At 35.0% G+C, this 14512-nt stretch overlaps 1 protein-coding gene across 1 annotated transcript in view; it reads left to right on the forward strand.

Annotated features, from left to right (window-relative positions):
* The window catches only part of nol10 (nucleolar protein 10), a 40621-nt gene that overhangs the window by 14028 nt on the left and 12081 nt on the right, over nt 1-14512 (forward strand). The window contains exons 10-18 of the mRNA XM_039655786.2: nt 599-677; nt 808-957; nt 1048-1114; nt 2813-2865; nt 5915-6041; nt 12046-12125; nt 12220-12318; nt 13963-14049; nt 14145-14312. Of these exons, the coding sequence (XP_039511720.2) occupies nt 599-677; nt 808-957; nt 1048-1114; nt 2813-2865; nt 5915-6041; nt 12046-12125; nt 12220-12318; nt 13963-14049; nt 14145-14312 (910 nt within the window). The remainder of the gene's footprint in view (nt 1-598; nt 678-807; nt 958-1047; nt 1115-2812; nt 2866-5914; nt 6042-12045; nt 12126-12219; nt 12319-13962; nt 14050-14144; nt 14313-14512) is intronic.

Below are 14512 nucleotides of genomic sequence, written 5' to 3' on the forward strand. Positions count from 1 at the left end.
GCCCAGATAAAAGTAAAAAGCTACTATTTTGGGTTTATCCATGGCAGTTCGACTTCACACACACACACACACACACGCGCGCGCACGCTCTGAGCCAGTGGACGCGCACTGTTATGAATGCACAATGTTTCGACTTTAATCTCGAAGCATTCCGACTTTAATCTCGAAACATTTCGACTTTAATCTCGAAACATTTCGACTTTAATCTCGAAACATTTCGACTTTAATCTCGAAACATTTCGACTTTAATCTCGAAACATTTCGACTTTAATCTCGAAACATTTCGACTTTAATCTCGAAACATTTCGACTTTAATCTCGAAACATTTCGACTTTAATCTCGAAACATTTCGACTTTAATCTCGAAACATTTCGACTTTAATCTCGAAACATTTCGACTTTAATCTCGAAACATTTCGACTTTAATCTCGAAATGCTAGATTTTTTTTTTTTTTTTTTACATATTTTTTTTTTTTTTTTACAGATTTTTTTTTTTTTTAGGTTGCGGTTCAGGGCTTCCGTACACAAGTGTACCGAACCGTGAATTTTGTGAACCGTTACTCCCCTAATAATAACCATCTGATGTCCTGTGTTTGAAGGGTGGAAGGTCTGCCGTCGGTCAGCGCTCTGAAGTTCAACGGCTCTCTGGGAATGGCGGTGGGCACCAGCACCGGACAGGTCACTACTGATTTAACCCTCACATTTAAAGTGTAACGTCCTGACACCTCAGCTCAATGGAGAGAGCAAACGTAAACTCAGATTCATGGCCAGCAGTGCTTGTTTTGACGGAGTTGTGATGCCTTCTCAGATTCTGGTCTATGATCTCCGTTCTTCACATCCTCTGCTAGTTAAAGATCATTACTACGGTCTTCCCATCAAATCCCTTCACTTCCACGAGCCGCTGGACCTGGTGCTGTCCGCCGACTCCAAAATCATCAAGATGTGGCACAAAGACAATGTAATGTGTATTTCTTTATTCTAGATATTCAGCATGGATCCTTTATTGGAAAGACATCAGAAGCGTAACTACTTTCTGTCTTGATTTCAGGGAAGAGTATTTTCCTCCATCGAACCACAGGCCAACGTCAATGATGTGTGTCTCTACCCCGGCTCTGGTTAGTTCGCGCAAATAGAACTGAAGTTTAACCACAATAAGACGCTAGTTCATTTCTATCTAACCCCATACAAACCTAAGTTAGAACTGTGTGGCGTTTCGCCCTTGTGTGTGAGCTTTAAGGTCATTTATACACCGCTGGAGTTTGCCAACATAAACTTTGTACAAGAAATGTATATTTAAAAGTTCGTTTTTCTCTTACTGGAAAGCAGAGCAAAACGATGTGTGTGTACAAGCGTTTCTGTTTTGTCCCATCTGTTTTGATGCTCTCTAGAATGAGCCAATCTGCCAGTCATTATCACTACAGGACCGAACGAGGATCTTTTAAGCCAGATTAATAAATATATGTGAAATACTGATTGGGGTAAATATTTTTTGAATGTTAGAAGAAAGATCGTGATGGATAAAACTAGCACACCCACGCTAATGTTCAAGAGTTTTGTTTTTTGAACTAAATTAATACTTTTATTCATCTAGGAGGCATTTAATGATCTAAAGTTACAGTAAAGACACTAATAATGTTACAAATAATTTTGATTTCAAATAAGTGCTGCTCTTTTCAAAGATACCACGGTTTGTATAAATAAATATTAAGCAGCACAACTGTTTTTAACATGGATGATAATGTTGATTAGGGTTGGGTATCGTTTGAATTTGAACGATTCTGATTCCGATTCCGATTCCTTGTTTCGATTCCGGTTCCTAACGATTCTCGATTCTGATTCTTTTAAGAGGCGGGGTCAAAAAAGTTTAGCTAACCTTGCTAACCAATGGTCTTTCTGAAGGAAATAATCCTTTCTGAAGGAAATACTCCTTTTGTCACAAATTTTGCATTTTGCCGAGATTTCGTTATTTTTAGAAAAGTGAAGCCACACTTTGGATCGCCGACGTAAGGTACTCATGTTCGACTCGCGTGGTTATGCCAACACTTCCGGTAGACGCTTCTTCGTTGGTGTTGTTCAGTGGTTTCTTCTTCCGCTCGGCGGACTGTGAATATCGAAACTAGGAATCGAAATTTTAACTTTTGAACGATTCCGGGAAAAATTAAAAGTTAGTCCCGGTTCCAATCGATACTCGATTCTCGATACCCAACCCTAATGATGATACTGAAAAATAAGTTGCATTTTAAAATATATTCAATTTAAATTGGCATAATAATATTCCACAATATTTTTTGGTATTTTTGATCAGATATGACAAAATAATAATTATATATATATATATATATATATATATATATATATATATATAGTAAACCTTATTAATATATATATATATATATATATAAATATGAGTAAAATAAAAAAATACATGCATATGAAGTATAACACAATTAAACATCTTACAAAAATACAGTAACTCCTATATAAATTCTATCATTATAGTAATTGTAATTATTGTGATTTCTTTTTTACTGTTGTTTTTTTTTTTTTGTTTGGTTTTTACAGTCCGATTAATTTGATTAAAAAAATATGGTATGCATAAGAGACAAACCTTACTGATCTCAAACATGAACGGTTGGTTTATTGTGAGTGCATTATATTTACACAGTTTGAATAAGGCCTGCATACACACATCTGATGGACACACACATCTGACATGTGCTGTTGAAGGTGACTCGTGTGTGTGTGTGTGTGTGTATATAGGGGTTTTGTGTTGTTTCTGTTTTCTAATTGCTTCTATATGACTCAATTTACAGGTATGCTCTTCACTGCCAATGAAGATCCCAAAATGAACACGTTTTACATTCCTGTAAGTACCAGATGTCCGGATATGAAGTATGACGTGAAAAGGAGCACATTTTTTCTTTGTACTTGAATCTTGATTAGTCACAGCACGTCCCGTGAACACCTTCTACCAATTACACCTTTCATGTCTTTCGAAGTAAAAGCGAGTTGCAACCCTCCCTGTGGTTTTAAGGTGTTTATACAGAGCAGCGGTAGTCAAGGGCAACCGAAACCTTTCTGAGAAACTGCCTTCTGATCCAGACCTGCACATTAGATCACTCTGTGTGTTTGGCAATAAGAGAGCATTATTCTGTCTGTGTCAGGCATTCTGACAGGGAGACCCAGATGCAGAATAACCAACGGTTGTTATTGATTGAAAACAAGTAAAAAGGTTTTAAAAAGTATTAAAAGGTAGTAAATCAAATTAGTAAATATTAAGGCCATTAAAAGGTATTAATTGCCATTTTACAAGGTATTCATTTTTTTAAGGACTTTTTTTGCAAACTACGGGATAAATAGTTGTTTTAGCACTGCTTCGCACGCAATATAGGGGGTATGATTGACAGATGCGTAAGGCCTATCATTAAAAGGAGACTGAAAATCGACAGCAATAAAGAATCCCGCTCGATCCACCCTCCACTCCCGCGGCGCGTGTCTGACTGAGTTCATAAGCGAGGACAGTAGTCACGGTACTTCTGACTCCGAGTCCTGACCCTAACCCATCGTCCAATGCTCTAATCCTAAGATAGCATGTCACTTATAGAAGCCCTTTTCCCTGTGGGATTTAGTATCAAATTTGGAAATTGGAATAATAAAGTAGCCAATTTAAAATAAATCACATGTAGGCCCTACACACAATGTTACTGTTGTTTTTTAATCACTATTCTAGTTGACCAGCACACATTATATGCAATGCAATATTAATCATGAATAAAAGATGGTGTTGAGCAGTATTGAAACTTTGGACTTTCACTGTATATTGCAGTGAAATTTTGAATTTTGGACCCCCAAAAAAAGAAAAAAAAAGAAGCCTGTTTCTTTTCCCACACTGATGGTACTCAAAAAATAATTTCAAAGTTGGCAGGTCTGTAATGGCTCGTTTCCACTGAGTGGTACGGTACGGTACAGTTCGGTTCGGTACGCAATTATTTGCGTTTCCACTGTCAAAACTTGTGAATGGTACCAAAAAGCCGAACCGTACCGTACCACTTTTTGGGTACCCTTCCGTTGGGGTACCTAGCACAGTGAAAGGGTACTAAAAGGTGGAGCTAGACTCACTGCAGAACGGTGATTGGTGGACAGAGTATCGTCACTCACGCATGCTACAAGGGCATTAGAAGTATATGCAGTTGAAATATAATTCTACTGTTATTGTGTCATGAAATGTAGTTTTAAGAGTTTTTCAGGCGAGAAAGTAGTTTTTTAAAGCTCAAATCTGTGGTTTATTTATAGATTTATGATAATTTGACTGAGATCCATTCTAAGCGATCACCGGACGCTCGCGCTCGTGTCCCCCGCCTGGAACAGCCTTTCCCCGGCTAGTCGTTCTGATGTTTGCCGCTGAATCGGATTTCTTTGTAGTGGTTAAACATGAGATATAGTTCGTCTTGTATAAACCTAACAGGTTATCTTTGGTCTCGTGAATCTATAATTCGTTCCCTGGCCAATAGTTTTGGCAGAAGGCTACGTGAAGTTTCATATCTTTTGAGCGCTGAGTATTTGACTGACTGAATTGTTTCTTGATGTTATATTTAAGCTTTACTGTATATCTTTTTGTACTTTTTACTTATACTTTTATAATGGCTATTATTGATAAAACTGAAATTCAACAAAAAAGAGATAGTTTTGTCATCTTTTTTATTTTACTACAAGATCATCTGTATGTTTATAGCAACATTTGTACCAATGCGATATGCAATACATTACATTACATATTGCCTGGAATATGTTTTTAATATAAATATAAATAAATATAAATATTTTTTAAATTTAAACGAAAAGAGGCAGGGTTGTTTTATATTTAATTTTGTTATAAATATATGAAGAGTTCAGATGCAAAAGCCTCTAAGTGCCATTTGAAATTTTCTTCTAAAATGACCATTTTTATCAAGCTTGTATATTTAAGTTCAGTAATTTCACTTAAATGACAATTAATAGGTAATCTTCATTGCCATTTAAGTGAAATTACTGAACTTAAATATACAAGCTTGATAAAAATGATCATTTTAGAAGAAAATTTCAAATGGCACTTAGAGGCTTTTGCATCTGAACTCTTCATATAATGTTATAGGCTACATGCAGAACATAATCAATAGGCTATGCGTTGCCTGAACCACATTTGTTTGCTTTAGAATGTTTAAAATGTATTAAAATGAAATCGAAAAGAAGCAGAGTGGTGTTTTATTACACATTTTGTTTTATTGTAGCCTAAAATGAACATACAGAGATAACCGGAGTCGCAGAGCCAGAGCGAGCAGATCAGTGCCGCGTTCAAGAACGCGCTTTTCCAGAATTACTGGACTCGCGTCCTCGGGATCATTCTCCTGAGTCGGACTTTGCGTTGGCTTCTTGGAAACGCCTAATGCCAGCGCTTTTTTCTAGTGACAAACATGCCGAGAAGCAAGAACAAGATCTGCTGTCTGTCATCCATTGTTGTTTACTATGTCGCTTTCTTCGCACGAAAATGACATCGATCGCTTCTTTCCAGCATACCACGCCTATCAAGTAAGGGTACTGTTGGCGGTGGAAACGCAAGCCTGATCACGGTGTACCCGACCCGACCCGTACTGTACTGTACCGAACCGTACCGTACCCCTCAGTGGAAACAAGCCATTAATGGTTAGAAACGTGTTGCCGTAAACCTGCAACTCAATGGCGTGTTGGTTTTAAAAATATTGAGAAGGTATTAAAAATGGTATTTAAAGGTATAAATTTACCTCCAGGATTTCTGTATCAACTGTTTTCGTTAGATTGATCCTTAATCGTTAAAGATCATCTTTATATCTGTAAACTGCCATGTTTTGGGAAGCGCTTTATGATTGATCATTGACTCATGTTTTCTGTGCGGTGTTTAGGCTCTCGGTCCGGCTCCACGCTGGTGCTCCTTCCTGGATAACCTCACAGAGGAGCTTGAGGAGAACCCGGAGAGCACCATCTATGACGACTACAAGTTTGTCACGCGCAAAGACCTGGAGAACCTGGGTAAGTGGCAGAATCCGGCCTGACATCACCAATAAGATACTTGCAGCGTCATGATAACCTAAAACACATTTCTTTGGGGGATGTTAGCAAATATGCACAGGTTGCACATCAACAGAACCACAATCACACTCGATTCAAGGGAAAAGTGATATTTTTTAGCTATTTTGTTCACCAAAGTGAGGTATATATGGTAATTTGGAGAGTATGTTTCTACATCATCAGTTTCTCCATATTATAGATGAGAAAAGACAGTTCACATACTCTCCTACTCCAAATATGAACCAGGACCATAGACACGCACACGTTTCGTCATGTCTTCAACAAATGACACGTATCCACCTTATTTCTGACGAGTTTACTGCGCTTTAAATTATGGGCGATACTTCTGGTTTGGGGAAATTCCATTCAAAATGACTGAAACTAATAATTTCGAATCATAAGATTGCCTTACACAATAACGTTGCACTTGGTATTTTAACGTGACATGTTATAACAAGAATATCTATGGCAAGAGCTTGTTTCAGTCGCTGCTTTCGTTTCCTCGTGACCATTTTCTTTTTTCCCTTTGCATTTCTTTGTAAAAGTATGCAAAGATAACGACATATACTGCACATTTGTGGTCTGTTCTCCTGATTTAGTTTTCGATATATCCCATTAAAGGGATAGTTCACTTTGACATGTGTTTTGGTATGTTTTAGCTTACCTCAAGGGCATCCAAGATGTTCGAACAAAGCAACATGCTTTAGAGTATCAATTTACGACCTTACTATAAGGCCTACTCTTCTGCACAATGGTAACTATCAAAACTTAAACATAATAGAAACTCTTTCAAATGTCAAACATAACTGAACATTAAACATTAACAGATGTTTCCCTTTACTCAAAAACAGTAAAACAGTCTATTAAATTAATAACACTTAATTTCATTATTTCCTCTCCATTACCAGCCATGTGCAAAGCATGCTGGGAACTAACCAGTGTTGGGAAAGTTTACTTTCTACTTGAAGTTCAGTTCACACATTTTAAAATGAACTAGTTCAGTTCATAGTTCATTCTTCAAAAAATGAACTAGTTCTTTTTTTTTTTTTTCATAAGTTGCGAACTTTTTTTTAAATTATTATTATTGCCACAGCCAGGGACGTACACAGACATTTTGAGGGGCAGTTGCTCAATTGATAAAAAAGGGCACTTCTCATAATTACGTTATTTTTTTAAAAAAAAATTTACTTTATATATTATATATAAACTATATTTTTTAACACAACTCTCACTTAAAAAAAATATTATAAAAGTGAATTAATTGTATCTTCCTCAAACTCATGCAATTGTTTCATTTTCAAAAGATGTCTACAAAATAGTTCACACAGAAACCATGGTCTCCTTAGTATTCATAGGTTTATAGAGCAGCAAAGGAAACCATGCCACAATGTGCATGTTTTATATGCTACGAGTTTCAATCAAGTATATATTTGATACACCTGATGTTGACATGGAATCATCATCATCATCAAATAAAACCTTAAAAAAATCCTAATTTGATGGAGTTTAAATCTGTTTTAATCTGTAGATTTCTTCTAAATTCACCAATTTAGATTTCTAAATTCCAGGGGGAAAGACTCTTTATGTATGTAAGTCATGAACTTTAATAAGAAGAATTTTAGGCCATAACATGTCATTAAAACATCCGGATTGTCCATACAAGGTCATAAATTACACTTAGCCACATCTTAAAATTATATTGATTCATTATCGCGATATAATTTTTCTCAATAAAACGATATCAAGTTCAAGTCAATATCGTCATCAGACTCAATACTCGATATTAAAATCGAGTTCGATTAATGTTTGAATGCGGAAAGTGGAACGACTCAGACTGTTTATCCGCTTGGCTCAAAGTCCAAATGGAAGCATCCCATCCTCACCAACCTCTTCATAAAACCCGTTTAAATGATCATACGACGCCTCCTCGCTCGCTGCTTTGTCGACGGCGGCCGCAGCGTGACACTAGTGGCTGGTGTTGCCAGATTGGGTGTTTTTACGTTACATATTAAGGCCTGTTTATGTGTGTTTTAGCCTGGTTTTCACCTGGAAGGCTCTATAGAAATCTGGCACCCTATTGTACAAAGTTAAACTGAGAGAGTGTGCGTTCACAGACACCAGAATGAACGCGTTCACAGTAACGTTCATTAGGCGGTACCTTCGGTTCACGTTCGCCCAAAATATGAAGATGTTCAGGCACATCACTGAAACTAACAATGGTGTCTCTAAATAAAATCGCATAATTGAGCCAAATTAATTCTCTTCAAATAAATTGGTAGCCGTTCCTTATTTTTATCAGTTTAATCTGTTCCTCAATTCAAGCCTCAAAATTGTGTGTTTCCTTAAAAAAAATTTAGGAAAATGTATCTCTTGGTTTTGTTAATGAAATGTTCTCAATATTTTCTCACCATTTTCTTAAAGGGATACTCCACTTTTTATGGAAATAGGCTCATTTTACAACTCCTCCAGAGTTAAACAGTTGAGTTTTACAATTTTCGAATCCATTCAGCCGATTTTCTGATATTTAGAAGAATATCAGTAACCAGACAGTTTCTGGTCTCATTGACTTCCATAGTAGGAAAAAAATATACTATGGAAGTCAATGAGACCAGAAACTGTCTGGTTACTGATATTCTTCTAAATATCAGAAAATCGTCTGAATGGATTTGAAAACGGTAAAACTCGACTGGAGTTGTAAAATGAGCCTATTTCCAAAAAAAAGTGGAGTATCCCTTTAAGAAAATATACACAATACGTGATGACTCGCTATATGCAGAGTATGACGTGTGTCTGCATACAAAGTATTTAGCATGAGAACGTTCCAGTAATTGCGAAAGACAGGCTGAGCTGTGATTACAAGCTTTGACCCTCAAACCTTCAATCTGCCAAACTTCAAACACGAGAGACCGATATGCGAGTCAGACCCACCGCGGCGATAAGATCCAGTTCAGCGCGTCGGAGATGGGAAAACCACTCAGGAATGCTGCCGTTGGCAGAAAGCGGATCGCACCGCGTGTGTGTGTGTGTGTGTGTGTGATGTGGAGGGCCAGGTGCAATGGCTGGATTATGTAACAGGAGAGAAAGTCTAGTGAGCTTATATCTCGTAGGCAGAAGTTGTGGGCACTGAAACTCATTTACCAAATGTATCATTTTGATGCATAAAATACAAGAATCGTAACGCATTGAGATCCAATAAAGTTGGTTGCGCCTACTGAACAAATCAGATAATTCAGTAAGGCTGAATACATTATTATTAGTTAATGCAAAGTAAGAGCAGCAGCTTTTATTAATCATGTTAAAAAAATAGGACTGTGCAAAGATTAATTGCGATTAATCGCATCCGAAATAAAAGTTTGTGTTTACATAATATATGTGTGTGTGCTGTGTATAATTATTTTATATAAAGACACACATGCATGCATATATTTAAGAAAATGTGTTATTTATATATAAAATAGTAATATAGATTGTATTTATAAATATACAGTATTTACGTGCAAATATTCTTAAATATATACATGCATGTATTTATATATATAAAATAATTATACACCGTACACACACACACATATTATGTAAACGCAAACTTTTATTTTGGATGTGATTAATCGCAATTAATTTTTGCACAGCCCTAATATATACATTTTAGGTAACCATGCACAATAAAAGTCCCATTAGTTAATGTTCAGTAATGCATTAACTAACAATGGGCAATACATGTATTATTACAGTAGTTATAATTTATCAATCTAAATACAACTGGTTATTGTTAATTCATGTCAGTAATATGAACAGAAGCTTCGTTAGTGGATGGTGAAATGATCATAAATTTAGATTAATAAATTCTAAATTAAAAAATGCTATTGAACATTTTCAAGGTGCCTAATTCATGAAAAGTATGATAATATACAGGATCTTTTATGTAATGTGAATTGTTGTTCATTAATTGGGTGAATCATGATGTGATTTGATGGAAAGCAAAATTTGACTTGAAAAGGGTCTTGAATTTCTCACACAAACCTATTCTCAGGCTTCAGAGGAATCTCTGCGGGGAGAAAGGAGATCTGTTAAATGTTTCCCTTTGAGTTGCACAGAAGAAAAATCAAAAGAGGGTAGAGTTTGGAGTTTTTTAGCATTAAAAGTGGAAATAAAAACAATAAAAACGTTGCATTCTGGTGAGAATGCGTCAGAGATTTGGTGCTGTGAGTGGATCTATTCACTGGTGTGTGATTCATCAGTAGTGTAATTGCTTTGCTGATATCAGTGAATGTGATGTATAGAATAGCTCATCCCTGCTCAATACTACAGACAAAGCTCAGCTGAATTCTTCAAATGCTTTTAGTATCTTCTTTTACCAGGTCATTTTAAATCAATGGAAACAATGGAAATGCCATATAAGCAGGAAAAAGGTTGTTGGTTCAAACTTCAAGAGTGTGTGTGAGTGTTTAGGTGGTGATCATGGAGGTTATACTGCACAGAAACTATCATGCTTACAGACTGCAGTGGCTTCAAAATGTATTCGCACACTTTTGTCCCGTCATCTTCTGTCACCTGATGACTTGGGGTTCCCTGCCACTGTCACCTTTGCTGAGTTGTGGTTTAACCCTTAACTGTCACCGTCCCGGTACCGGGACGCCTAACTTTACTTCACTATATTTCTATTAAATCCTAATCTAATAATGACAAATTATATATTGTTGGAAAGGTCTAAGACTTCTAAATAGACTAAAGACATCTAATTCTAAATTCTAAAGACTTCTACCCCTGTTTTGTGTTAAAAATTATGTAGGAAGAGTAATTGAGGAATTTATGACAAGAGTGCACCTCAAAAAATCTGCTTCATAACAGGAGTTTTGACCTTTGTCACAAAAAGTTGATGAACCCACTTTTAATCATTCAAACTTCTGTTTTTATGCTAAAAGTTCATAATAAACATATAATCTAGTATTTTTCAATAAAAAATAAAAAATTATAGTACAATATTATCCTCTAAAAATGATAATATTTATATTTATTATCCTCTAAAATATAATATTATTTTTTATCGCCTTTTTTTATTATATCACATATTTTAGTAGTTATCATAAATTAGGTATCATTTGAAAGCTTATAAACTCAGAATTCATCGTGTGAAAACTGTTTTATAATTGAAAGGTGCGTTACCATAGAAACGGTACTTATTTTATCAGGCTCCTCCCCTTTTGGGCATCATTATATTTTATAATTTATGATCAAAACCTTTTCTAATCTTGACAAAACTGATATTGTCAGAAAGGTCAGAGTCTCAAGGTTCCAAATTTTGTGACAGAATTGATATTTGGACAGAAATGTATTAATTTGTTAAGGCAGAATGTATACAACTAAATTCAATGGAATTCAATGGCACCCGGTGGCTATTTTTGGTACTACGCCTAAACAAAATCTCATGGGAACTTCAATTTTTGTGATATCAACTTCAAATTTGGAACATAACTTGATAAGATGTATGCCTTTGATTTTATAGAAATTTTAGAGTAAAAAATATTTTATAAAATATATATTTTATATAAAATAAAAAATATATAGTACAGTATATTTAATTTACTGTAAATTTAAACTTCCATAACTTTTTCATACTTTCTATTCATACTTTTTCATACTTTTCTACTCTTTCTAATATTTTCTCAAAAAGGGGGGTGACAGCTAAGGGGTTAAAAGATATTTAATATTATCAACTTTACTGCACTGACACTATCGGGTGAGAACAAAATTTGCACTGAATTGAGATAACGTTAACTTTGTAAAACATTCCAGTTTATATTACCTATCTAGTTTATATTACTTTGATATTAGTGCTTTAAATCTGTGCTTTAAAAGTGTCCATACCAAGAAAACAAATTGTTGATTGGGACCAACTGAACGTTTCTCCATAGTGTTGTTTGTAATTGGATGAGTTCCTGTCATTAGGCTTGTTTCCTCCTCTAAGGTCTGACGCATCTGATTGGTTCGGCTCTCCTCCGGGCCTACATGCACGGCTTCTTCATGGACATCCGGCTCTACCACAAGGTGCAGATTTGTGTCATTTGTGTGTGTTCTCTAAAAGGACTTGTTTTAAATGGTTAAATGATGACACATGTTTGCTTGCTGTGCTTTTCTGTAGGTAAAGACCATGGCCAACCCGTTCGCATATGAAGAGTACCGTAAGGACCGAATCCGACAGAAGATCGACGAGTCGAGAGCTCAGAGAGTCCAGCTCAAGGTAACGCTGTCTGCGTTTTTGGATGTGTGTACGAGTAAATGTGGCAGATGAAGAATGGCTGAAAGAAAACTTGTTACAGACAAGTTAATGCTTTATTTTAGTGTCCTTTTTACGGTGTAATTATACATTTAAGGACTTAATTAACTACATGTAATGTATGTACTGTAGGGTTAGGGTTTGGTTGAGGGATAGTTGCATTTAATTATGCATAGTTATTACTATGGTAAGTACATGTTACGTTATGAAACAAGGACACTGTCAAATAAATTTTAATCCAGAAAATCACTGAATACAATTTTCAGAAATGTTTTAGTTAGCTGTGGTTATGAAATTAATTTAAATTTTTTTTTGCTTTTATAAATGCCATTTGAATGGTTAAAATAATTTTAGTAATCAAAAAGCTTGCCTAATTAATTGAAAATTTTACAACAACAATTTAAACAAAAATTGATCAAAACTGGAACAATACATATATACAATATATATATTTAAAAAATGAATATCGTTTTAATGGTTTAATTAAATTAGAAAAAATCGAAACTTTTACAATTTAAGATTTCACTACATTTTTTTACAGTAATAGAGCCCTATAAAATGTATTTTCATAAATTATGAGTTAATACAAATGCATTAGCAAAAACAGTTGTAATCAAATTTGACATAAAAACATTTACTAATGTAATGACTTTATTTTTTATAGTCAAACGAAAATGTAACGATTCTTTTGAAATATGTGTGATTATGTAGGTGACGAAACCGTGCCGAAAGTGTACCGAAAGACCGAAAATAGTCTTTTTGCATTTTGTGTTGACAGACACTCGTCCATATCATGATTTGATTGTGTACAGCCTTTTTATTTTTTCGTTCAAAATTAGCCAAATTCTGTGACATTCTTATGACTGGACTCTATGGAATGCCAAAGCTGACTTAATTAAAAATAAATATATAGATAAATAAATATACAAAGAAATGTAATAAGTGAGTATTTATACTTTATTTACAATAAATACTTTATTTATTGTATTTTTTCACTTATTTATTTATTTGTTTATACATTTATTCATTTATTTATTTCCACTTTCATTTATGTATTTGTGCTTTTATGTCTACATTTACTTATTTTCACATTTATGTATTTCTATATTTATTTATTTCCACATTTATATTTCCACTGTGGCCTCAAAGCTTCAGCACTGCCACTCTGAGCTCGATTGCTGATGTCTGAGATAAAACACGCCCCCGTCATTAGCATACGGAGAAAGAAATGTTGGAATAAATAAATGTGGAAATAAATAAATGTGCAAATAAATAAACAAAGACATTAAAGCATAAATACATAAATGAATGTGGAAATAAATAAATGAATAAATTTATAAATAAATAAATATGAAAAAATACAATTATACATAAATATAGGAATAAAAGTAAAAATACTCATTTATTTGTACTTTTTTACATTTCTTCATATATTTATTTATGTTTTTTTTTTTTTTTTTTTAATTAAGTCAGCTTTGGCCTTCCATAGGATTCCTCATCGCTGAAGTTATAGAGACGTAGGTTGAGTGAATGTAATGTTTGTAATTCCTCAGAGTCCGTTATCGTCGATGCTTTGACTGTTTCTCTCTCTCTCTTATCTCTGAGCAGAAGCTGCCTAAGGTCAATAAGGAACTGGCTTTGAAACTCATGGAGGAAAGTGAGCTTCCAAGCAAGAAGAGGAAGAAGAAGGCCAACGTGGGCAATGTTTCTTTCACACTGATTTACTATAGAAATATTTCATTTTAGTAATCTTTTTAAAACATTTGCCGTCATCTTTCTGTCTTTCCCAGGCCGTAGACAATCTGCTGATGGACGACCGTTTCAAGGTGATGTTCGAGAACCCGGATTACCAGGTGGACGAGCGGAGCGAGGAGTTTCGTCTGCTGAACCCCATCGTGTCTAAAGTGGGAGAAAAGCGGAGGAAGAAACTCAGCCAGCTTGTTCAGCAAGAGGAGCAGGTACTCAACATCTTCACTTTCTACAGCTCTGGTCCAAAACCTAAACACTATTTAAATGTGTCCCAAAATCTGTTTGAAAAGATAGGCGTCATCATAATAACAGATAAGATCATTTTGGCCAAATTATTCTGGGAGTATCGCATAGTAATGGTTTTCTGTGTAAATAAATTGTAAAATATAATTTATTCCTGTGATCAGAG

The sequence above is a fragment of the Pimephales promelas genome, chromosome 15 (assembly GCF_988280905.1).
Source record: "Pimephales promelas chromosome 15, fPimPro1.hap1.1, whole genome shotgun sequence".
Lineage (NCBI taxonomy): Eukaryota > Metazoa > Chordata > Actinopteri > Cypriniformes > Leuciscidae > Pimephales > Pimephales promelas.